General features: G+C 45.9%; 1 protein-coding gene and 1 long non-coding RNA gene across 4 annotated transcripts; both read left to right on the top strand.

The window, feature by feature from the left end:
* Window positions 1–1,085: 1,085 nt before the first annotated feature.
* Coq2 (coenzyme Q2, polyprenyltransferase) lies at window positions 1,086–17,026 on the top strand. 3 transcript variants are annotated; one of them, XM_040747511.1, is made up of 7 exons: window positions 1,086–1,349; window positions 4,158–4,324; window positions 8,315–8,436; window positions 9,108–9,193; window positions 11,614–11,747; window positions 14,360–14,524; window positions 16,231–17,026. In XM_040747511.1, exons 1-7 carry the CDS (start codon window positions 1,097–1,099, stop codon window positions 16,390–16,392), a joined length of 1,089 nt encoding a protein of 362 aa, XP_040603445.1. In that variant the 5' UTR covers window positions 1,086–1,096; the 3' UTR covers window positions 16,393–17,026. The 3 variants fall into 3 exon arrangements, with proteins under 3 accessions (XP_040603445.1, XP_040603444.1, XP_040603446.1); XM_040747510.1 differs by having other exon boundaries at window positions 14,360–14,548; XM_040747512.1 differs by having other exon boundaries at window positions 14,360–14,565; window positions 16,231–16,369.
* Window positions 17,027–17,719: 693 nt separating this feature from the next.
* Window positions 17,720–24,952, top strand: LOC121140898. The gene is made up of 2 exons (XR_005877848.1): window positions 17,720–19,919; window positions 21,079–24,952. It is a non-coding gene; the product is annotated as an uncharacterized LOC121140898 (long non-coding RNA).
* The last annotated feature ends 1,409 nt before the right edge of the window (window positions 24,953–26,361 follow it).

The raw sequence follows: 26,361 nt of genomic DNA, 5'->3' as shown, positions 1-26,361 counted from the left end.
TGGGGCAAGTGTTTATTTTGGCAACATTATGGAAAAGTGTCAAAGTTCAACTCTTAAGTACAAGATGACTGACACTGCACTGTTTTACGTCTTTAGACGGAGGTCAAAGATCGAAGGACCAGCAGCGCTTCCCAGACTGCAGCCTTGTCCTCATTCTTGCAAGCAAGAGAAAGGCCAGTGCTCGTCCTTCTGTATTTCTCTTCAAGCTTCAGGCCACCAACCTGTCGTTACGCAGGTATCACAGAATTCACTGCACAGGACTTAAGGAAAGAAATCTAAAAGGACACTCCACCACCTCAAAACTCTAAAATGCAGAAGAGCGGCTTACCCAGAGCCAGTCAGTGCGGGGCTTAAGTGGGATAACATACCAGGTGCCTGGTGCACAGCAATATGCAAAAGCTGCCTACAACTAAGGGTGCCGTGAAGTTGTTCTTGAATCAAACTGTGGCTAACCGTCAAAAGTAGGTTCTCACTGGAGTAAATAATTTAGCATATTTTTAAAAAATCTGAAGTTTATCTGACTGAATTTGGCCTCTTGGTTCCCTTTTAACTTTAGAAGGTGAACATCTGGATGTAGTTAGCACTTCTGGACTTTCGCTTTTCGTTTTGTGTAGAACTATTCCATGTAATAAATAACTATCCTTTTGAGTTCACTTGGAGCTGGAGAGATGGCTCAGCGATGAAGAGGGCTCAGGTTCGATTCCCAGCACCCACGTGGTTCAGCACCTCCATAAATCCAGTTTCAGGGGAACAAACACCTTCTTCTGACCTCCGTGGGCACTAGACATGCACGTGATGCATATACATACATACATGCAGGCAACCTAACACACACACATAATGCACATAGTGCACATACATACAGGCAGCCTAAAGCACACACACTCGAGGACAACCTGACACATATATACAACACACACGCACGTGATGCACATACATGCAGACAACCTGACACACATGCATTTCTACATACATGCATCACACGGAGCTCGCACCCACCCAGTTTACAGCAAACGGCCTTCCGACCCACTGCGCACGCACGCCCGCGGCCGGTCGCCCGGGCTGACGTCATTGAGCGGCGTCCAGCCTCGGCGCCATGCTGGGCTTGCGGGGCGGAGGGTTAGCGCGGGGCTTGCGGGCCGTTCCGCCCGCCTGGCGGCGGGGTCCGCGCGGGCTCTCGCTGGCCCTGGCGCGCACGGCGGGGGCGTCGGGCGCGCGGGACTGGCGGGCTCCGGCCCCGGGGGCGCCGCGCGGGCGCGCGCTCAGCCTGTCGGCCGCGGCCGTGGTGAACTCGGCGCCGCGCCCCCTGCAGCCCTACCTGCGCCTCATGCGCCTGGACAAGCCAATCGGTGAGTGAGGCGGTAACAATTTTCTCTAATCCCCAGGTAACAGCTGAATTCTAGTTAATTTAGACGCTAAGATCCACAGTTTCAGTGCATAGACTTACATCCAAGTGTGTGAATTGTTACTTACCTTTTCCTACCCAGAACCCCCAAAGTGCCCCTATTTGAGTTTTGGTGTTTTGTTTTCAGACAGGTTCCCATTATGTATCCGAGGCCAGCCTCCTGCCTCCATTTCCCAGTTGCTTGGATTGTGGGCATGCACCACCATTGTTTTGTTTTACTTTGTTTGAGACAAGGGCTTGGCTTTGTGCTCCAGGCTGGCCTCAATCTGCAGAGCTTGCCTCTGCCTCCCAAGTGGCAAAAGGGGTGGGAGTGGCACCTCACCCAGCAGGGACTTACTGGTGACACTCTGGATGCTGCCTGGGGTTCAAGCACTGAGCTTCAGCAAGTAGAGATCACAGTACAAAAGCCTGTAAATGAAAGGGAGGCTTTGCAGTTATTAGAGTGTTGTGTAATTCAGTGTCTACACAAACACCTTACAATCTGTTCTTAGATTCTGGGTGACAAAGCTGCAGGATAGACTTACAGGCATACAGGGCAGATCAACAGCTGCCATTGTTTTGCTTCCACAGTTAAACATTATTCTAGTGGCTGCACATTCTAGCATGTAACAGGACTCTATAAAGTGGTCATTAGAGTTCTGAGTCAGACCTCAAGGATTTGAACCTTCTAGTCTGTTCAGTGGAGGCTTGATAACTTTCCTCTGCACCTTCATTTCTTTACCGATAAAAGGGCCGTGCTAATGTTGACTTCATAAAGTTATCCATATCGTCTACCTACACCACGATAAAAACCTTGACTCTGCCTGCGTATAAGGAAGGGCACTGTTAATGCCTTCATTAGCATTAGTCACTATTAACTTCAGAAGTGGGGATTAGAGAAAATTGTCTTTATTGTTGTCTGTGTTAAGTGTCTTAGGATACTGGCTTGCATGCTTCGATGCTAAGTAAGACAATTACAGGATAGAATTTACTCAACAAACGCTTTTGGGTCCCTGCTGTGTGTCACGAGCAGTAATTGGCAGTAGAATTTCTGGTTTAATGTTTGTAATTCTCTTGTAAGACAGTGAGACGATTATTGTTTTACTGTATCAGTATTTTATTTGATTACTTTCATAGACCAGGGTCAGGCTTCATTGTTTTTGAGAAGGCAATAACAAAGTTCTGCTGTTTTCCAGCACTAGGGGTGGAACTCAAGGCCTTCCTTATGCTGGGCAAGTGCAATACCACCGAGCTAGCATCACCAGTCAGTCTGTATTACTCCAGGAAGTCAGCAGGTGGCACTCTTTCCACCAAATCGGCAGTGTCATATTTCCTTCTCCAATACTTCCAGGCGATATGTTGTCTTAAGGAAAATACATAGTTAGAGAGTCATGGGCTCAGTTTACACAGGCATTTTGTTCTGCCCACCCCTTCCAGAATTTGACCATTTTATTTCATCTCCCAGAGAGTTTTTCCCTTTCATAATAAACATTTCTCCTGCAACCTACTTGGCTTCTCACTACCTCTGCCCACCTTTCTTCACAGAATAACCGTAAGGAATGAAGGTGTCACAGGGAAGACAGAAAGAAATGCTCCTGGGAATTAGTAGGGGCAGAAGAAGTAGAATGTCCGTGTGTGTTGAGATTTAGGGATGAGAAGTAAGAGTTTTGACTTAAGGTTCAGCCAGACTGCTGGGTCAGAATTCCATCTTAACCAGTGTGACCTCTATCTGTCAGTCACTGTATTAGTTACCTTTCTATTACTGTGGCAAGACGCCATGACCAAGGCAACTTACAGAGGAGAGAGTTGATTCGGCCTGACAGTTCCAGAGGGACAGAGTTCATCATGGTGAGCATGGCAGCAAGCCTCAGCTGGACAGAAGCTGAGAGTTCACATCTTGAACCAGAGCAGGGAGCGGAGAGCACACTGAGAATGGCAGGGAGTATAAACTCCAGTGGCACACCTCCCAGACCTCCCAAACAGCGCCGCCCACCGAGGCCACGTGTTAAATGCCGGCCCTGTAGGGGACATTCTCCTTAGACCACCACAGTTAAAGTTAGTGTAATAAAGACAATTCCTGCCTTATTATGAGACCCAAAAGCATTCTGTGAAAGCTCCTGCAGAACCACTGGGTACCTGAATTCATAAACACATATTCCGTGTGATCAGCGCCTTCATATGACAGGGGTTCAAGAATATTAGTAGTATTATGTCAGGAGTTAGAAATGAGAGAAAACTGTGCCCGTACTTATGTATGTACAATTCCAGGCATAAGTCTGTGAGATGTTTTACTTTGATTGTACTTTTTTGGAATGTGGTAATTGTGCTGTGTCCTTTTTTTTTTTTTTTTTTTTTGAGGGGGCGGTTGGTTAATTTTGCCAACTTGACACAGGCTAGACTCATGTTGGAAGAGGCAGCCTCAGCTGAGAAAATGTGTCCACTGTTTGCCTGGGACATTTTCTTGATTAATGATGTGGGAAGGCCTAGCCCACTGGGGACATTGCCACCCTGATCAGATGGTCCTGTGCGGTAGAAGGAAACAGGCTGAGCAAGCCAGTAAACATTAGTCCTGCCCCAGGTTCCTGCCCTGAGTCCCTGCCTAACCCTTTAATGTGGACGGGGATGGCCACCAGACAAACCCTTCCCTAGGTTGCATTTGGTCGCAGTGTTCACCACAGCAGCAGAAGCCAAGACAGTGATTAAGCAAATGAAGCGATTGTCTGACTTAAATGTGTACCTTTCTCTTTCTACATGTGGTTTTGGTTTTGTTCAGGAACCTGGCTGCTGTACTTGCCTTGCACCTGGAGCATTGGTTTGGCTGCTGAACCAGGCTGTTTTCCTGACTGGTACATGCTGTCACTTTTTGGCACTGGAGCTATTCTGATGCGTGGAGCGGGCTGCACTATTAATGACATGTGGGACCGTGACTTCGATAAAAAGGTAGCTCACCCCGGGAAGAAACAGAGGCTTCTCTCATTTCTGCAGAACATTGTCATCACATGATACCACTGAACTCCACCATGAAAAGCATCAGTAGACTAGCTGCTGTTGCAAAGTGCAGTTCCCTTCCCTTCCAGCAGAAGAGTTCCAGCAGGGCAGATGTGTGCTGGAGTTCTACAGGTAATTTAAAATGTAGGAGCCAAGGGTAAAGAAGTTAAAGGTAGAAGTGACAGCAAGAAATTGACCCTGAACCTTTCCATGTCATGTTCTGTAAATCAGGTATTAGTGTAAATGAACTAGGGCAGGCATTAGTGTTGGCTTCACCAAAGCCCCTGCCCTCAGTTTACTCTTCAGCTCCAGTTATCCTCACTCGGCCATGGCCCAAAACTAAGTGGAAAAGACCAGACCAGACCATCAGTGTGTAAGTTTTAAATCGTGCACCATCCAAGTGTTATCACAAGAGCTCCTCTACTTAAATATACTTCTTACAAGTGTCATGTTTTATTCTTAGTTACTATAGTAGTCTCTTACTGTGAGGCAGAGGTGTCTTGTGTTGGACAGTTGTTCTATCTCTGTAATCCTGTTTCTGGAGAACAGGCTGGAATAGAGGGACAGAAGCCATGTGGTGAAGCACCTCCATGCTATACAGACACAGCGGAGGCCCTTGATTGGCCAGCAAATGTAACCTGATTTGAATGTTGGAATTTCCTGAGTTGTTTTTCATTCTGCATGTGTTACAAATGAGACTTCAGGTTTGTGTTTAAAGCAATTCAGCTTTCCTTTTTCAATGCCCAATGTAAGGCTTATAGAAGATGAAAACAGTGCTTGCTATACATTAGTACATGTGTGAGGAGGACATGCTTGTTTATAAAAGTGAACATTTGAGATTAAATGTTCGAAAAGGATTTTGTTCTTAGTTACCTTCAAAACTAATCTAAGACTGTTGAGTTTGAGGAGTACAGAATTTGAAGAAGAAATGAAAAATTACAGTATCTGAGCTGCTTTGTCTCCCCTAGAAAGCAGGTGAAAGTCCCACACCATAACTACGTACATACATACTCTGCTCCCCGGGAGGTGGACCAGACACACTGACCCTTGTTCCCACTAGGCACAACAAACCTCCAGCTATCACATAGAAAACAATGACAGGGACTGTAGAGGAACAGGTGACAGAGCCTCAGGAGCCCCAGAAGAGCATGCTAATTAGTGTGCTGTTCTGTCTTTGCTCCATGTATCTCAGTCTTGGAACCGAAGAGGCCAGCAAGCTGGGAGCACAGAAGGGGACAGATCAAAACAAGCACCCACAAAAGCCAGCGGAGGCCAAGGAGCAAGTGGGAACCTTTAATCCCATCTGGAAATAATTAGGCAGTATCCACAATCCCTTCCCTTGACCAAAGTGGTATCAAAAACCCAACTAAAACAAGATTAAAATGAGATTACAGGGGCTGGAGAGATGGCTCAGTGGTTAAGATCACTGGCTGCTCTTCCAGAGGTCCTGAGTTCAATTCTCACTGCCCACACAACACTTCATGACCACCTGTGACTCCAGTTCCAGAGCAGCTGATGCCCTCTCCAGGCCTCTCTAAGCACCAGTCACAGACATGATCCATAGACTACATACAAGCAAAACACCATACACATAAAATAAAAGAATAAAAATAAATGAGACTAGACTCCTAGGACACATAAAATGTTTGGATTTCAAGGAAGAAATATTGAAAACTATCTAAAGAAATAACAGCTGAATATGAAATTTGGCAGAAGGCATAAGTGTACATTGTATAAATACCATTTTCAGGAAGGTGAGTGGCTATAAGCATGGTAAGGAAATCCACAACTAAGATGTGTCTCAGTCAGGATCTGTGAACTAAGGAAAGTCTGCAACTCTTGAATGCAATTGAATAGAAATGCTGAAAATATAATTCATAAAAAGGAATATTGCTGTATCGGGTTTCACCAGAATCAATTTAGACATGTTGGAGGCCTTTTTAGGAGGACTAAAAGTATGCGCTGGTGAATATTTTGAAGCCACATACCTACCAGGATACCAGTATAAAAAAAATTCTCAGAACCAAATACTAAATAAAACTCTGATTAATACATGAATAGTTATCTCAACAAAAACATGCCAAGATTGCAAGTAACACATAAAATTTGTTATTTTTACAGCATTGGCTTTGATTAAAATGCAAACTTCAACTGCAATAAAGTGTCACTACAAACCTATCATGGCTGAAATGGAAACCATGGCAGCAGTAAATTCTGCCAAGAGGAGCACATATGTTGCGGGTGGGGAGGGTTCAGGGACACAGCCGAGCTTCAGACTGGGAACCTGGCTTGGATAACTGTAGGCACACACCTGTCGTCCAGGTCAGGGGGTGCAGTCCTCTGCACTCATCCCACAGAAATAAAAGCTCGTGTTCACATGACATTTTGCATATGAATGTTTGTAGTGGCTTTACTTGTAATAGCTCCAAACTGGAACAAGCCAGTTGTCCTTTCTTGTGTGAGTAAACAGTGCATGATTCATGTAAACACTCTGGAAAACTACAGCAGCAACAACGTGATCCACAAAACAGTGTGGGTGCCTTCCAGAGGTCATGTCAAGAAAAAAGAAAACCTGAAAGAAACACTGTGTGCTTTTTAGTAAGCAAGTTGCTAGGAATCAGGAGTGATGGAGGGAGGAGAGAGTGACTCCACAGGGAACATGCAGATCCTTGTGGTAGGAGTATTAATAGGTTTTTGTCTGCATTGATGTCAACATTCCGGCTCTATAGTTTCCCGGGATGTCATTAATGGAAGAACTGATAAGGGTATGTGGGATTTCCATATTCTTTTAAAAATAATTTATTTTTATTTCATATACATTCATGTTTTGTCTGCATATATGTCTGTGTGAAGGTGTCAGATCCCCTGAAACTGGAGTTAACAGGCTGGAGTTATGAGCTGCCATGTGGATGCTGGGAATTGAACCTGGGTCTTCTGGAAGAGCAGTCAGTGCTCTTAACTGCTGAGCCATCTCTCCAGCTCCATTTTTTAAATGCAGTCATCTCAGAGAAAAAGTTTTATTAAGAAATAATCAAGCCAGCCAACCTTTTGCATTTTCTCTGAGTCTGGGTTGCGTATTGGCATTCAACACAGCACAGGTGTTTCACAGCCATTGTGATTGATGTTCGTTGCCGGGGGATTTAATATGTCATCTATTGATGGAGGATATCCTTCTGTATATATGTTTCTCTTATTGGTTGATGAATAAAACACTGGCCAGTAGCCAGGCAGGGCTGTAAGATGAGGAGGATTCTGGGGAGAGGACGCAGAGAGAGGTCTTGAGAGAGACACCTAGCCGCTGAAGATATAACATGCTGGAGCCCTCTCTGGTAAGATAAGGCCATGTAGAAATACATAGATTACTAGTTATAGGTTAATAATTAAGAGAGAGCTAGTCAGTAAGAAGCCTGAACCATTGGCCTAACAGTTTATAATTAATATAAGACTCTGTATGTTTGCTTGGGACTAAACGGCTGCAGAACCAGGTGAGAAAGGTTAATTGTTTGGGTATTTTATGTACACAAGTGCTTGTCTGCATATACACCTCTGCGCCAGAAGAGGGCATTGGATCCTAGTGTAGATGGTTGTGAGCCACCACATGGTGGCTGGAAATTGAACTCAGGATCCCTGGAAGAGCAGTCAGTGCCCTTACCTGATGAGCCATCTCTTCAGCCCTCACTTTAATTTTACAATAGCATTTATTATTTGTATGCACATGTATGGGGTTAAATAAACACTGCACGTCAGTGGAGGTCAGAGTAAGGCTCGGAAGAGTCATTTCTCACGTCTACTGTGTGGGTTCTGAGGCTCTACCTCTGGTTGCCAGGCTTGGAGACAGGTGCCCGACCCCTGAACTACCTCACTAGCCCATCTGTTAATCAGTGTTTAAATGAGCAATTGAATTGGAGCATGAGCTTAAGATGTGTATTTTCCTATGTTGAGGTCATGAGAACAGCGAATCGCCCAATCGCCGCTGGAGACATTTCAACCTTCCAGTCCTTCGTCTTCCTTGGGGGACAGCTGACCTTGGCACTGGGAGTTCTCCTGTGCTTGAACTACTACAGGTACATTAGATGAGGTTGCAGTTATATAAAAACATATCCGAAGTGGAAATAAAGTAGAATTCTCTCTCTTTATTACGAATCTGTTTGTTGATTCTTGTGAAGCAGCCATGGGTTAGGAAGAGTGAAGAAACTTGCCATACTGTCAGATTCAGGAATGCTTTAGCAGAGGAGCGAGTTTGGTTTGAAGAGACCAGCCTGGTTTGAAGCACCTTTAGTGTTTGCTCTAATGCTCTGCTGGGACACAGGCCCATCCCCGGTTGAGTGTGTAGCCAGCCATAGGTGTGGGGAATTTTGTCTCGTACCTGGAAACAGAAGTGGTTAGACTCAGTTAACACAAAGAGGAACTGTGTCTTTCCCAGAGTCTGTAACTAATATAGAAGTGTGAGGTCCCATTCTTGTCAGTCTAAATAGACACAACTCATAGAATGAACAGAATTGAAGCACTTAAAATAGTACCTAACCCATGAAAGCACCGTGTGGGGTAGCTGTTGTTTTGTGACATTTAAAACACTTTTCTGATCATCTTCTATAATAGGCAAACTCAGACTCTTGCAAAGAATTTCACAAAAATATTACTAAAGACAAAAATACCTTGCAATTAGTGTTCCTAATGACTTAAACATAGTTAATGGTTTCTAGTGATGTCACTAATCCCATTCTTTTGTTTCCAGTATAGCCATGGGCGCAGCATCCTTACTTCTTGTTGTCACCTACCCACTAATGAAGAGAATCACCTTCTGGCCTCAGTTAGCCCTGGGTAAGACTGAGACAGCAAAGTATTTCCCTTCCCACTGTCTACCATGTTTACCTGAATGTGTGTGTGTGTGCGCGTGTGTGCGTGCGCGCGCGCGTGTGTGTGTGTGTGTGTGTGTGTGTGTGTGTGTGTGTGTGTGTGTGTGTGTGTGTGTGTGTGAGAGAGAGAGAGAGAGAGGGGGGGGAGAGAATGACAAGCCAGTCATCAAGTTTGCTGAAGAATAAATTTTCATACTTTAAAGGACTTTAATTAGTTATTCTCATTGGCTAGGAAATCTTACATGTTTATTAAGATCATCAGGGTTAATATTTCTCTGAAGTGCCTTTTAAAATCCTAGACTTGTCATGAAAAGACAGTTGACCAGGGCATCCTAAGGCATTCAGGAGTGAGGTAAGAAGCAGTTCTGAGGTAAGGAAAGGCTAAAATTGATGGCTTCCACAGCTCCCACTCTTAAATGTCAGCAAAAATATATCTGTGCGTCTCTGTCTCACCGTTAATAAATCGTGAGTGACTAAGAAGCATCTTTACGTATAGCCCAGCATTGGCATTACATAGAACAAACACTCTAGACAGTGTCCGTGAACCAGAGATGCAGAAGGTGGGTAGATAGATAGGCGGCCATATCAGAAACTACTTACAGACTATTCTGTCCTATTTCTAGAATATGCTAAATCACTGCTAGGCTGATTGTAATTCTCTGAGCCTTTTTTCCAGTAAATAAAAGAATCAAAAGATATTTCATGGGATAATGAAGGCTTGACTTGTGGGAAAGTTGTGACTGAATATTTAGCCCCTCATTGGATTCTCTCTCTCTCTTTCTGTCTCTCTCTTTCTCTCTTCCTCTGTCCTTCTCCCCCCCAATTTTTTGTAGTCCTATTTTTATTTTCTTTTTTATTTAAATTAGAAACGTGCATGCTTCAAATGTCAGTCCCAGATCCCCCCTTCTCCCTCCCAGCCCCATCCCCACACCCCTACCCCCAGCCCAATCCCCACATCTTTCTCCAGGGAGGGTGAGGCCCTCCTTGCCCCCCCAATTTTTAAGCTAGAAAGTAATGTTCCAGTGGATCTGGAAGTCTTTTGGTAAAAGAAGTATAAGCATCTACCTTCAAACTAATGTGTTAAAGCTGGTGTAGTTTAAACAGTTATCAAGTCCGTACTTGTACTTGAGCCAGAAATGACGACAGGTGTTCAGAAGACTGAATACTGTCACCATTTTTATGGGGCTAGAGGACAGCAGAGTGTCAGGTTACTGAAGTACAGTGTGGCAAACATGAGAGATGTGCTGGCACCACAAAGGAGGGGCACTTTCTCCTAGAGGACCACAAAGGAGGGGCACTTTCTCCTAGAGGACCACAAAGGAGGGGCACTTTCTCCTAGAGGACCACAAAGGAGGGGCACTTTCTCCTAGAGGACCACAAAGGAGGGGCACTTTCTCCTAGAGGAGGGGTTCCCAGTGGGAACATGAGTGATGTGATGGGACCACAAAGGAGGGCCACTTTCTCCTAGAGGAGGGTTCCCAGTGGGAACATGAGTGATGTGATGGGACCACAAAGGAGGGCCACTTTCTCCTAGAGGAGGGTTCCCAGTGGGAACATGAATGATGTGATGGCACCACAAAGGAGGGGCACTTTCTCCTAGAGGAGGGGTTCCCAGTGGGAACATGAGCGATGTGCTGGGACCACAAAGGAGGGGCACTTTCTCCTAGAGGAGGGGTTCCCTGTGGGAACATGAGTGATGTGATGGGACCACAAAGGAGGGGCACTTTCTCCTAGAGGAAGGGGGTTCCCTGTGGGAACATGAGTGATGTGATGGGACCACAAAGGAGGGGCACTTTCTCCTAGAGGAAGGGGGTTCCCAGTGGGAACAGACACTGCAAGAAAAGGCAAGGTCTCTGCAGAACGCCTTGAGATACTGTGCTTCAGGTCCTGAGAGATTAGTAGGCAGAAGTGTCCAGCAGAAGGCTGAGTCTGGAGCCTAGGAGGTGACAAGCTTTGCAGGTAGGATGCAGGTGCTGTCAGCATGTGGACAGAGGCTGCGCTTGCAGAGTGAGCAGGTGTTCTCTCCGTGCTCTTGTTCCCATAGCTGAGAGGGGAGCTAGTGAGGCTGGAAGGACACAGGTTTGGGCTCACTAGGTCTGTGTTCCCACCCCAGCACACGCAGTTGTTGGCTCTGCCAGGCACAAACACCCTAGTGACCTTATTAAAGGATGTTACTCTTTTTATCAGCTATGGTATTTTACTTTCTGTGCCTGCATTGTGTTTGTAAGATGAAACAAATAAGTACCAACCACAAGAGGTTGAGAAGACTCTGTGAAGGACACAGGGCAGTGTCACAGGGCCTGACGGTACTGACACGTGCTGCTCACCTGCCACGTGAATGCTGACGTACATTCCTCTTCCCTCTTCCTGCCTCACCGATTGTAGGGTTGACTTTTAATTGGGGTGCGTTACTCGGATGGTCTGCTATCAAGGGCTCCTGTGACCCAACTGTATGCCTGCCTCTTTATTTTTCTGGAGTTATGTGGACACTGATATATGATACTATTTATGCCCATCAGGTAAAGAAATAATATATCTTTCTTAACTTTGGTTTGGCTGCTGTTGCTTTCTAAGGATGCTTTTTGTTTCTTTGTTTGGTTTGGTTTTGGTTTTTTGAGGCAACATTTCAGGCTGGCCTTGAACTTGTGTAGTCAAGGATGACCTTGCACTCCTGATTCTCTTGCTTCTACTGCCTGAGATGGGATTACAGATCTGCACAGTGACTTTAAAGTGAGAACCAAATTGAAAGGAAAGCCTTTGTTCCCTAAAAAGAAAACCATCCCCAGTTCCCCCATTCAACAGAATATCTCTGTTCATTTTTACAGTTGTTCACGCAGCAGTTCAACTGGCTTTTTCTGTTTTGCTCACGAGCATTGAAATGATATTTACTATGTTCCAGACACCATTTTAAATATTTTACAAATACATTAACCCCCTAACAACCTGTACAGAGGGGATCTTGTTTGTTTCTATTTTATAGGTAAGTAACTTCCCATGATTCCCTGGGTAGTAGGGAGCAGAGCTGAAATTCAAGCCCAGACAGTCTCCACATCCCGTACTTTTAGTTGCTCTGCACCCGTCTGTGTCTCGAATCACCATACTAGGCAGACTTCTAGCTCCTCCTGTTTAGTTCAGTTTTGCTGTTTTGAGACCGGGTCTCGTGTGTTGCAGAAGACTGTTGAGCACTTCCGCCACAGACTCAAATGCTGGGTCCCAGGCATGAGCCATCATATCTGGTCATTCGCATTTTTATCCATTCTTGGTCATTGTCAATTGAATTCACCTAATAGTCCTTTGATTTGGAATGGCATCACAGTTTTAAATATGTCTGTTTTGGCAAACCAAGTTGTTAGTAAGTGTTGCCAATTATAAATAATATTCTTATCATTAACACTTCATTCATGTGAGTGTATGAATAGCACTTCCTGTAATCTGCTATTAAGTATCTAAGACACGGACTGACATGTGATAGGCATTCAATATCAGTATTAATTGAGCAAATGCATTTAATATTTATCACTTCATCTTTGTCGTACAAAGTAATTTTGCATGCATTACTTCATTTTGGGTTTCACAACAATCCCGTGCAGCAAGTAGACTAGGTTGTTGGCATCATTAGAGAGATGCTTTCAACTTGTCAAATTTGTCATAACTCTTAAAATCAACAGGTCTGCCAAAAGCTTTTAGTGTGTGACTGCTGTTGCGAATGCTCATGCATTAAAGAGAACACTTTCAATTGTCTACTAAGGAGGGTGCTTTCCCCATGCCTACTGCCTTTGTTTAACAAAGACTAAAATAGCTAACTGCTATGGAAATGCTAACTCCTTTGTTACAAATTCAGTTGCTTAGATTAGTGCTATACCACTGTGTAGCATGAAGTTCAATTTTTGTTGAACTCTCCAAAATCGCTATTAAATTTTTCCTCAAGAAGGTGAAAAAAAAAAAAAAGAATAGCACTTCCTGCTCTTGGAGAGGACCAGGGTTTGGTTCCCTGCACCCACCTGTAACTCCACTGCCTGTAACTCCAGCTCCTGGGGATCTGATACTCCCTGCTGGTCTCTAAGACACACACACACACACACACACACACACACACACACACACACACACACACAGAGGACACACAGACACAAACACATAAATTAAATCTTGTTTAAAAGGAGTATTTACTCAGAGGAGCAAGCATCTTACAGCTCTGTTAGTATTTCCTTGTGTAGTTTGTTTAGAATGCCTCTTGTTGTCTTTCTTGATTTGTGACCTTTTATGTTTATAATTTTGCCAGCCTCCCCGAAGTCTGGTGAATATTAACATTGTTTACGTTCAGTCTGTATGAAGTGATGCTCCATCATACATACACGTTATGAAATGATTGATACATTCCCCACATCAGTTAATTACTGTTTGTGTGTCTGGTCAGGATGTATTTATGAACTTTTTGAAAAAGAACATTTATTTATCCTATGTGTATGTGTGCACTAGTTACAGGACAGGGATAGCAGCAGAGTCATCAGCACCCAGCTCTGCATGAGGGAGCCAGCTGGGTGTGGTCATGCAGGGAGCAGCATCTCTATTGGTGACACCAGCAAGACTGAAACTGAGAATGGGGGACTCTGGAGGAATGGAGCTCAGTAAAGAAGAAAGGCTTGAAACCAGATGTGGTGGCACACACCTTTAAATCCATCACCCAGCAGGCAGAGGCAGATAGAGCCCTGTGAGTTCAAGGTCAGCCTGGTCTACACAGCAAGTTCCAGGGCAGCCAGGGCTACCTAGAGACTCTGTCTCAAAAATCAGATAGATGGCATTAGAATGTAAACAGTGAGCTTTAATCCTAATGTTGTAGAAGTGGAACCCCAGGTCATTATGGGTCCTAGGGAGTAAGTGGCACATGGAGCCGACTGCTGACTGTACAGAATGAGGTCTGATGGTCCTTCACGCCTGCTGCTGATCTGCTGAGCTCCGGTTTTACAGCTTGCGGTGTAGTTCTTTAACACGTGTGCGCTTGGTTAGAGAGCAGAGATCGTTGTCTGACCTTATAAATATAGTTAACAAAGCTAAGCTGAATACCTAAGAAATGTGATTTCCATGCTACTGAATTAAATATCAGAACACACTTTCCTATTCCTGGTATTAGGACAAAAAAGATGATGCTCTGATCGGCCTGAAGTCCACGGCGCTGCTGTTCAGGGAGAACACCAAGAAGTGGCTCAGTGGCTTTGGGATCACCATGCTGGGAGCGCTGAGCCTTGCAGGAGCCAACTGTGGTCAGACCCTCCCCTACTACGCTGCTGTGACCGCGGTAGGAGCCCACCTGGCTCGTCAGGTTTGACTTTCTGTACTGTAAGTTATGGGAGTGGTCTTGAAAATAACCCTGATAGCCAGGCAAGGGACTTCCTGAAACAAACTCTTAGTTTGTATTGCTTTGAACTGCCCCCCCTCCTCCTTAACTTCTCATATCAAAAAATTAGCATTTCTAGGTGTGGTGGCACAGACCTTTAATCCCAGAACTCAGCAGACAAAGGCAGGCACATCTCTGTGAGTTCAGGGTCAGCCTGGTCTATGTAGTGAGTTCCAGGACAGCCTGGGCTGTCTCAAAACAAACCAACAAAATAAAATTTAGAGAAACTAACATAAATCTAAATTTTATTTTCTCCTTTGATTTTCCTGAAATTACCTCTGATGTGTCTGGAAAATTTTCAACTGTATCTGAAGCTTATGGGTTGAGTTGACACAACTTAAAATAATAGTAATAATAATAAAATAGGGTCAGACAGGTCACTCACCTGGTGAAATTAGACTGGAAAGATAGCTCGGCAGTAAGAGCACTTGCTGTTCTTGTAGCAGACCCAGGTCCAGTTTCAGGTTACCCCCTCTACACTCTCTCTCTCTCTCTCTCTCTCTCTCTCTCTCTCTCTCTCTCTCTCTCTCTCTCTCTCTCTCTCCCTCCCTCCCTCCGCCTTACCCCTCCCCTCTTCTAACTTGCTATGGAAAAGGAAGTCCTGGTTTTGAGTCTGCTGACACCATAATAGAAAAGAGAGAGTTTGTGCCAGCCAGGCCTGTGGCATACAGTGCTATCCAAAATTCAAAGCCAGTCCCAGCTACACAGTGATTGAGGCCCTGTCCAAAATGGAAGGGAAGAAGGAAGGAAAGTTGAACGAGGCTTTTTGGTATATCCACAGGACCGTGTGAAAAGAGAATGTGTGTGATCTAGGTGCCAGGCCACAGACCTGGGTCTCTGGATCCCCTGTGAGCACAGGAGGGAGTTAGAAATGTACCAGTAGAACACCTCTGGTTGTCATAGTAACCTAGGAGCATCCTTCATTTAGTGACTGAGAGCCAGAAATATGCAGAGCCTTTCATCACCCCCCACAGTGTAGCTGTTCTGCTCAAATCAAACTTTTCTCATTTGAGACACTGCTGTGGAAAATAAAGCCAGAGCCCGGAGCTTCAGGGCCCATGACTTCATGTGCTCAAGGCTAGTGGAGATCCTTTCCTGAGTGCTGGGGGCCAGAAGGCTTCGATTAACTTTTTAAAAAGTTTAAAAAGTTTGCAGTTATCGGCATATACATAATAAATGTCTTGGGAATGGAACTTAAATTGAAACATGAAATTTACATGTGTGTCATGTCTGTCTTAGTCACATGGCCAGAAGGTACTTGCATACAATGATTTCAGAGCGCCTGTATCCTGACTGATTCATCACAGAAAGCCACGTGTGCAGTTTCCAGTTGCTGTGTTAGTTTTGGACATTGGAGTACTTCATGTTTGTTTGTTTGTTTGTTTGGAGAAGTCCAACCTGTGGATAGAACCAAGCATAGCAATGGATTGCTTCTCAGAACATTTGCACACCTCAGCCAGAGCATTTAGAATCCAGCTGAGTGATTCCCCAGGAAGAAATGTTTTGATCTTTCTGCATTGGAAGATAGGGTGTAATAACGGCTTCCTATAACTTACGTTTTCTCTGAATAGATTGCCTGTGCTGCCTAAACTTGCTTTCTCTTTCAGATATACACTGTAGATATCCACCGGCCCGAGGACTGCTGGGACAAATTTACCTCCAATCGCACACTGGGAATACTCTTGTTTTTAGGGATCGTCCTGGGGAATTTGTGGAAAGAAAAGATGGAAGAAACAAAACAACCTGAAGATGTTAGAGTGGAAAATTAGCAAATCAGCTGAGTTTGGTGGCATAATCAGGGAGCAGAGGCAGGAGAATCGAGAGTCCAAAGCCATTCAGTGACAGTGGGAGCCTGTCTCGAAGAAGAGTAAATGGCTTGGGTTGTAGCTCACAGGTAGAGGGTATGCTGACCCACTGTGCAGCATGCCCAAGGTTCTGGGTGCCATCAGAGCAAATAAGGCCACTTATAAAACACTCAGGACTAGAGAGAACATTGTTAGATTTGTCTGAGCAATCTGTTGAGAAGCAAAAGGTATGTGAGTAGAGTGTTTGTTGGTCTTTAATGCAGCTGTTACCTAGCAAAATGCCTCCGTGTCATAGCCGCTAGGGACTCCTCTGGGTTAGGTAGACCCCAGCTTAAACTGGTGCATCCTTGCGTCCTTGTCATTTTCTTCTGAAGTTTCAGGAACTTTAGAAAAAAACTTGATGTGTAACTCATCGAAATTAATGACTTTTATGAAAGTGACCATATGCTTTATTTCTCACTGAGACTCTTATGTGATGAGTTGGGGCACTTTATTCTTTCTTGTGATCCCTACTCACTACCAAAGCTGTAATTCAAGGAGCCATTCTGATTGTGGATGCTTTAGGAGAGTGTAAGCGAATAAATTGTTACTATTACCACCCATGTATGTGACTCACTCTCATGACAGCCCTGACATGACCAGTCATAGTTTATAGGATGTTAACACATTATATAAATGAACTCTTTCCTCCATGTTGCCCTTTTAATACGTTTCTATCGAAGCAGCCAGAAAACCTAAGTAAAGTCAAATTGTTTCCCAACCCACCCTCCAGTGCTCTGGTTAGTCAGGACACCCTCAGGTCTGACGCCCTGCCAGGCCTCCATGATTGGATCTCCTCTCTACCTTCAGATTCTCACCCACAATAGACAGGCTGCCCACCTTACGCCTCAGCCTGAGCACACACCCAACCCAGGGTCTTTGCACTTACTATTCGTAATGCCCAGAGACTTCTGCCTTTCCCTCACAGCAGGTCCTTAAATGCCGCTCTCTAAAGAGCTTTTAATTCAACAAACACCACCTGTGTTTCTCTTCATTCTTTTTAGGTTTTTTTTTAATGTGATAAGGGTTTTGCATGCATGCATATGTGTTCACCATGTGTGTACCTGGTGCCCACGGAGATCAGAATGGAGTTAAGGATGGTCGTGAGCCACCTTGTGGGTGCTGGGGACTGAACCCAGGTCCTCTGCAAGAACAGGCGTTCTTTACCACTGAGCCATCTCTCCAGCCCAGTTTTGTTTGTTGTAGTATGCTTTTTCTTCTCTTTTATTTTTATTTCATATTTATGGATGTTTTGTTAGCAGGTATGTTTGTGTACCACATGTATGCAGGGCCCACGGAGACCAGAAGAAGACATCAGATCCCCCTGGTTCTGAAATTACAAACAGTACTAGCTGTTCTGTGGGTGCTGGGAATTGAACCCTGGACCTGTGGAAGAGCCGCCAATGCTCTTAACCGCTGAGCCATCTCTCCAGCCCCACCAGTATTTCTTCCCATCTGTGCTCCTGATTTTTTTCCTTTGTCATTAATTATTAAGCTGAAGGGTACTTCACTTGATGTAAGCAGCTGTTACTGATTGGGAGGTGACTTCTATATATGGTTGTGGTACTGCGTTAGCCTGAATGACAGTAGCGGCAGCACGAGCCACTGAGAAGCCTGGGGTATGTAGCCGGGGCTGGAGTTCCTGCAGCACTCTGTCCAGATGTCACACAGCAGCAGCTGTACGTGCCGCACAGCAGCAAAGTGAGGCGTTCACAGGGAACAGGCACCAGGAGAAGGGTTAGAGAGAGATGACCCAGCAGCTGGACTGCAGAGAGGCGGCCCCAATCTGCAGCTGGACTGCAGAGAGGCGGCCCCAATCTGCAGCTGGGTTCCTATCTCACTGTTATCTCCCTGGATCAAAGGGGCCGTCTGGGCTCAGATGAGGCGATGGGAAGATAGAGAAAGAAAGGGGGGTGGAATTCCGTCTCCCTATGAAAGACGGGCCCAGAGCCCCTCAGTCTGGAGAACCCACCCCTCGGGACAGGTTTTCTGGTCTGCTTCAACAAACTGCCATCGCTGTCATCATCATTGTCGCCCCTACCCCAGTCTTTCTTTGTTCCTGGGTTCCAGTTCTTTGCCTCTGGCAAGAACCCGGACACCTGGGCAGCCAGCACCCAGGATGAGAATGCTTGCTTTCTACTTTTAAGATAACATGATCTCCTTAGATTTTATCCAATTCTGACTGCATTGGAATACAATTTAAATCTTTGTTATTTCTGTTTCCAGACAATGCAAAAAAAAAAAAAACATAAGTTTTGAAATGCTTAGACCTCTATCCATTTGCACTGACTGAATTCAGTCAGAAGGCAGAATGTGATGAATTTCAGTTGTTTCTCATTTTCCTACATGAGCAAATGAAAGTCAGAGGGTAGCAAACCTTAAAGTTAGTGAAAACTCAGCACTCACGATAAACAGGATGGTTGAGTCACAAATTCTGTCTTTCATAAAAGATGCTTCAACTTCGGTTGTTTTAGGCTTTTCCCTTTCTTCCCTGTTGAGGCTGAAGATGTCAGGTGGGTAAAGGAGAGATGGGAACACAGATGGGGTAGGTCATAAGCTCCAACATTGACAGTCAACCACGTTCAAGCCAAGGAGGAACCCAGCAGCCGCCCAAGGCCTGCCAGGACTACCTTGTCCCAGCTGGGAGTGAGGGTGCTTGCTGATGTGATGGGTTAGGGTATTGGTCTGGCCTTGAGGAATGTGCTAGATGGAGACCCTTGCCCCATCCACTCCTGAGCCTGTGGGTAGAGCAGAAATAGGTAAAAGAGCTTTATAGCCCAGACAGAATGGTGGGGTGAAAATAAGACAGGAATTGAAGGGTCCAGATATTACATCCCAGTGCTACCTCCCCCCTTCCTGACACCCTACACAAACACACACATACACACGCACACACACACACACATACACACACACCTTGGGTCATGCTTAGCTATCCTATGTTAGCAGCATCACCAGCAGAGAAGATGCAGAGGGCCCAGCCCCAGGCAGGTGAACTGCTGGGAGTCCTTGAGACACTCCAGGTGGGAGCCCTTAGACTCACGTTGTCATCTGCATTTAGCTGAGCTGGCCTATGCCTGCCTGCTACGGGCAGAGTCTTAGCCATACCTAGACTGAAATCCTAACCCTGAATATCTCACATGGCTGCACTTGCAGAGTGGGACTCTGAGGGAATGACTAGCTAAACACGAGATTCCAGATGAGCTGCTGTCCTGGTAAGTAGAGAAAATGGGAATACGAGACAAGTGTGGGCTGCGCGTGGTGGTACACACCTGCAATCCCAGCTGTGACAGGTGGAGGACTGTGTTCCGGGTCAGCCTGAGCTACAAAGCCAGACCATTTCAAAAGAGAAGACCTGGAGGACTAACTGCAGAGACGGACCCTCCGAAGTGCAAAAGGGTGGTAGCAGGGAGGCCTCGTGACCTCACTTCGGGCTCTGGAATCATGAGAAGGTTCGTTTTCTTGTTTAAGAGTCCTGGGAAGCATCGAGCCTGCCGTGTGAGGTCACACTTATAAGCTCTGTTACCCCCTGCACCCCAGTCCTGTGTTTTGTCTCTTAGCTCAGGTTCTGGCCCTTCCTGTGTCTGCTACTGTTGTGAGCTAAAAAAAAAAAAAAGATCCCAGAACTTACTAATGTTACCATATAGGGTAAAGGCACTGCAAGCATGACTGAGCGAAGGGCCTGGAGACAGGAAAATAACCCTGTTGCATCTAGAATATGGAGCAATCACGGAGATAGCAGGGGATCAAAGGAAGTAGTAATAAGAGATGCAATCACAGAAAGCAAGGTTTGCAGTGATGTAAGGGAAGGGTCATGCACCAAGGAACGCAAGTGGCCTTTCTAAACTAAAAAAGCCCAGGACGAGGGCTCGTGTTTCAGCATGCAGACTTGCTGACACCCTGACTTCAGCCCAGTGAAGCAGATTTGAGGCTTGTGATTTCCAGAACTATAAGCACACACATTTGATGTATAAGAATTTGTTATGTATAAAGTGAACAGACAATTCCAACTCTAATAGCCTAGCTTCTGGATTCCCTGGGAACCTGGTCCATAGCACTGAAACGGTGCTAGGAACTATGTCCTAGTCTTAGCCATAGCAGCCTGGTTTGGGATCACAGCGATTCCACTCATCTCTCTGAGGTCTGGGTGTTCAAATACATTTCTCGTGAGTTGAGAATGTTTCTGTCTCCCCTGTTGGAAAGGCAAACTCGGAGCCCCGTGTCCACCCCTGGGATGTCCCCAGCACGCCACACTGAAAGCACGTGACTACTTGCCATTCCTTGTGATGGGTGAGCTGACTTTTGAGAGCTCCATTAGGTGCAACCCCCAGGCATCGTTACTGTACTTCATTGACCTCACAGTGTCAGGTGTCACAGTGAGAATGTTCCTATTTCGTGTGCACATGATCAAAGCTGTGTAAAACATGTAACGATACTCATGAAAAATATGAGAAAGGTTCTAGGTCATGCAGCTTCTAGCGTTACTGCTTTGCCTCGTAACAAAAACTGGAAAGCCATCAATTCTAGTTTCTTGTTTGAAACCAACCTGTGAGTGGGACCTGTCAATAGTCAGCATAATCTGTACCTTTTCATGTTTGCCTTTAAAAACAGACCTCCAGGCCAGCCGGGATGGAACACACCTTTAATCCCAGCAGTCGGGAGACAGAGGCAGGCCTCTATGTACTTATCCATCATTTTCAAGGCTTACAGAGTCCAGAGAAGATTGGGTGTGATACTGTGAACATTTTTATGGCTCGAGAAACATTTTCTCAAGTTGCCCTCCAGAAAGATCTGCATCTCCATCAGCAGTGCACACGGCCTCATTCCTGACTGTAGTCAATGTGGAGATATATTTGTTTGTTCCTTAACAGCAACTAGGCAGGAATAAGTTCTTTTACAACCTGTGATCACCAGTGGCACTTAATATTTTGCAATGTGTTAACAGGAGACTTATATTCCTTCCTTATGGCTTGTCGTCGGGGTGCCTTTGCCGGTTGGGTGACAGTTATTGTGGGTGCATGCTGCCTTGTTGAATCGTGAGTACCTAGGATCTGACATCAGACAGACTCGTTCTCATTGATAAGTCCATCATTTTATTGGTATTGGGAGGAGTTTAGATTTAGTTCTTTATACAGAACTGTCTCTTCCGTGGAAAAAGGAGCACATTTAACATCTGTAGATGACCTCACCAATGTGTCCTGGCTAGTCACCAAACAGTTGAAACATCACCATGTGGGAGACCCAGGCTGCTTGCTGGGACACAGATGAACCAGGCAGCTCCCATCTCCCAGAAACCCACAGTGTAGTAGACAGCACCTTGCCATCCAGTATGGCAGCCCCAGGAAGCTCTTCTGAACCGAAGCTCTGGAAGTGTAAAATGCACTTATGAAAGCTTTGTACCAAAACACTCAAACTACTGGGGAATCGGAAGCAGGACATTTCCGAGTTCAAGGTCTAGGCTACAGAAAGAGTTCAAGGCCAACATAGGTGGCATAATGACTTCAAAACAAAAACTGACAAGGAACCTGGTGATACATCGCCCTGTTAGCACATGCCTCACAACTCCAATGCATGCGTTTTTCTTGAAGGCAATTTGTGACATAGTCAACGCAATAAAACTTCAGTGTTAGAGTACAAGAAAGGAGGGTATTGAATTCACGGAAGACTCTAAAGTTGGTCTGGCCAACAGGAAGTTCCTGACTCTAAACTGCAAGCTGGTGATAGTACTGAATACTCCATGGGGGAGGAGGGGCTTTGGAGTGGGGCACACCTGGAGGTGAAGCTCTCAGAGTGACCCCAACCTAATTACGCAGACTTGGAGCATTCAGAGGTGTGTCTGCAAATGCAAGGAGGAAAAAGTGGAATTAATTTCAGGCCATATGACTAAAACCTCAATCAATAGGCTGCAAATTACTTTGGCATCGAGTCCCAATCCTGATAGTGAGCCCCGCCTGGGGGTAGTTTGGCTGCATCGAAGCTAGGTTGGATACAGTGGCAGGTAGTCAGGGGCTGGATCAGGTGGTGTGAGAATTGCATGATGAAATGGCTTAAGCCCTCTGTGCTTGTTTTCATTGTTCTGTTTTGTGGTTTTGCCATAGTGATCGAACCCAGACTTGTATAAGAGCTAGGTGAGTCTCTACCGTTGAGCTATGTCCATTTTACTATTTTTAGTTTGAAGGAAGGGCTCACTGAGTTGCCCGGCCTTTGACTCATTCCACAGTGAGGGTTGGCCCCGCAGTTTGGTCCTCCCGTCTCGGCCTCCTGGGTGGAAGGATTGGCAGGCCTGGCCTAGATTCACCTACACACTGATTAAGCACAATACATGCTTCTGCCCTGTACCTCTGCCTTGAACCTGACCTGACAGAAGCCAACGCCGACCGCCCACTTGATGTTTTTACTTCAACACCAGAAAGTGCTTTCCAACCTAGATGCTCCCAACTGAATCCCACCCTCCCATCCAGCCTTCTTGACCCACCCACCTCCCTAGCATCGGTGTTCATTCTTTGTTTTCCATGGCCAGAGCCAGGCAGTTATCAGTGACTCCTCCCCCAGATGCCACACCCCCAAATCCAGAGCCCCTGAGCTCCACCTTCGAATACCACAGACAGCCTGACTCTCTTCCCATCTCTACTGCCCCCACACTGATCCAAGTCACCTTCCTCCCTCCCGAGGATCACGGTGGTGGCTTCCTAATTAGTCCTCACCCCCCACAGCACCGCATCTGTCCACTACTCAGGTCCTGTCAGTGACTCCAGCCTCCCTCAGGGTCCAGCTGAGGTCCTCAGATGGCCGAGCTCTGGCTCACCTACCCCATGCTTCCTCTGCTCCCTCCCTCCCTCAGTTCTAGGAACACTCCCTCAGATGTTGTCATGGCTGCAGATGTCTCCATCTCAGTGAATCCTCGTTTGTCTTTGTTTTCTGGCATCACACGCCACACATGAGCCTCGTTATGCTTTCCCCGTTTTATCTCTGTAAGAAGTTGATTTGTCTTTATTATGGGTTCTTGACAGCCAGATGCTAAGCTGCGCAGGGCACAGGTGCTTTCTGTGCAGATCAGTGCGCTTTCCCATCGTTGCCAGGAACCCTATCTAGAGTGGCTGCTGGATAAACACTAGCTGCTCCTGCATGCAAAGACTTCAAAAGCACACCGAGTGCCCAGTGAGTATGGTCACGGTCAGCATTCTCTCTGCCCTCCAGCTTCTCTTTCCAGAGCAGTTTATGAAGAGCTGTTCACCAATGAGCAAGCGGGACTCTCCGAGTTTTATTTTAGGAAAAGAATTCTAACATTTAGTTCCTAAGCCTAAACATCTTAAACGGCTTCAACTGAATGAGAGTTGGGAAATACAGAACAGAAAATGAAGAACTTGTCAAAAATGTGGTTGGGAAAAAGTGGTCCACCCATCCATCAGTGAGCACACGGACATGAAGAAGAGTGAGTTCTGGGACAGCCAGGACTGTTACACAGAGAAACCCTGTCTCAAGAAAAGAAAAGAAAAGAAAAGAAAAGAAAAGAAAAGAAAAGAATAGCGCTTTTATACCACAGTCCCAGGCTGCTCTGTGACCACAGCCCTCCTAACATCACGGCACCTGGGTGGCAGGCGGAAACCCTGCACAGGCCCATCCGCCAGCCCATCTCTTCTGCACCCTGCAGCCTTGGCCATCCTTGCCTGCACAACTCCTCTCCAGTCCTGACTGAATTACTGGCCAGCATCAGCTCTTAACTCCCTGAAAGGGTGATCTACTTGTTCATAGATCATAGACAAGCAGGCCCCAGCCTGCCAGCAGACGTGCCCAGTGTCCTCAACTACATTGTCTCCAGGGTATCAGCTTGAGGAGACGGACTCTCCTCAAGTTCCTTCTATCCAGTGTTCTTTCATCAGCCGTAGGGTACCCCTGAGCTCTACTTATTCCTCTTAGTCACTCTCTTAGAATAGTTAATAATCTGTACGTTCAACTCTCCCTGGTCAAATTACGCTTGGCCTCTGGTCTAGTACCCAAGTCTGACAGACAGAGAACAGGACCTCTGATAACCTCTGGGCCAGAACCTTGGAATAGGTTGCTCATTCTCCTCAAACCCCATCCCCATACACATATACCCATCAAACACACCCCCAAACACACACACACACACACACACACACACTCATCAATCACACACATTAATCATGCTCATTCCAATCTCACACACACACACCAATCACACACACACCAATAGCACACACTGTTCATACATCCATACCTAGTATCAAATCTCATACTTCAGTAGGGCAGTTGCACACTATAAAAATCTGCAGTTTTTTAAGGGGAACCGATAGTGAAATTATTTCAAGGGATGAGGAACTTCTTTGAAACTGAACAGCTATCCACAGAGCTTTTGTTCTTTAGAAAATACTTTTGTTTTCTCTCCCCCCTCCCCTCACTGCCTCAACTCCTCCCTCCTTCCTATCTAGAAATCGGACAAACAATAAAGGCAAGGGAAAAGGAATTTTTCTTCAATTCTGGAATCACTGCTAATCCATGCCAAGTTTTAAAACACTCCCTTAGGACAGGACAGTCTGTACAAGTGATTTACTTCTATCAAACAAAAGTGGCAAAGATTCAAAGTCCCACAAGCTACTGATCTGGCAGGAGGGACAAAGGGAGTGCCAGATGCTGGTCTAGGCACCTTGCTTCTGCGGATTGGTCCTCAGGTGTGGGAACCCAAAGTCTGATTGTCCACATCAGCGGCATTGTCCTCTGACCTGCAGGATAATCTGCTCTGTAGGAATCGATAAAGACGAAATAGCTGAGGACTCTATGCTGGGCCAGTGCCAAGTGAAAGAGAAACTGTGTGCAACAAACGCCTGCCTCAGGCTGTGTACAGCACTCAGATAGTTTGTGGGTAAGAGCTTTCCGAGACCCTTGGAAGGAGCTCACCCCGGAGGCAGCAGCTTTCTGGGTGCAGCACTAAGACTGTCCCTTTTCTGAGTTGTAACTCAAAAGAAACACTTTTCCTTTCCTGCCTCTGTATCTCCTCTCAGGATACCGATCAAAACCCTAAGCATGCTTGTCCTGCTGCCCTGGGTCTCTCAGTGTTCCCGATGTTCCTACAGCTCCCTGTAGACTTCAGTAGGCTTGACTTTCTTCCTCTTTCCACGCCTCCGCCCACTCCCACCCCCCACCCCCCACCCCCACCCCGCCCGCAGTGGCCACCAGGACTCACAGCTGGCCTTTCCTGTTTTTCTTTCCAACTCTATTAAGGTGATCGACAAGCTTCCTTCTGAGCCCATTCAAAAATTCTTTTATCAGCCAAGTGTGGTGGTGCATGCACACGCCTTTCATCCCAGAACTCTAGACAGAGGCAGGTGTGCTCTATGAGTTCGAGGCCAGCCTGGTCTACAGAGTGAGTGCCAAGACAGCCAGGGCTGCATAGAACGACCTGTTTCAAAAAAACAAACATCTAAACAAATAAATAAAATTCTTTTACCAATGAGACTGAGCACCTGCAAAAGGGAACCCCTGATTCCCCTGTAACATGCCTATGCCTAGATTTGCAAAAGGGAACCCCTGATTCCCCTGTAACATGCCTATGCCTAGATTTGCAAAAGGGAACCCTGATTCCCCTGTAACATGCCTATGCCTAGATTTGCAAAAGGGAACCCTGATTCCCCTGTAACATGCCGATGCCTAGATTTGCAAAAGGGAACCCTGATTCCCCTGTAACATGCCGATGCCTAGATTTGCAAAAGGGAACCCTGATTCCCCTGTAACATGCCTATGCCTAGATTTGCAAAAGGGAACCCTGATTCCCCTGTAACATGCCGATGCCTAGATTTGCAAAAGGGAACCCTGATTCCCCTGTAACATGCCTATGCCTAGATTTGCAAAAGGGAACCCTGATTCCCCTGTAACATG

The sequence above is a fragment of the Mesocricetus auratus genome, unplaced genomic scaffold, assembly GCF_017639785.1.
Source record: "Mesocricetus auratus isolate SY011 unplaced genomic scaffold, BCM_Maur_2.0 Super-Scaffold_100006, whole genome shotgun sequence".
Classification (NCBI taxonomy): domain Eukaryota; kingdom Metazoa; phylum Chordata; class Mammalia; order Rodentia; family Cricetidae; genus Mesocricetus; species Mesocricetus auratus.
This window is presented reverse-complemented; position numbering and strand designations above follow the sequence as displayed.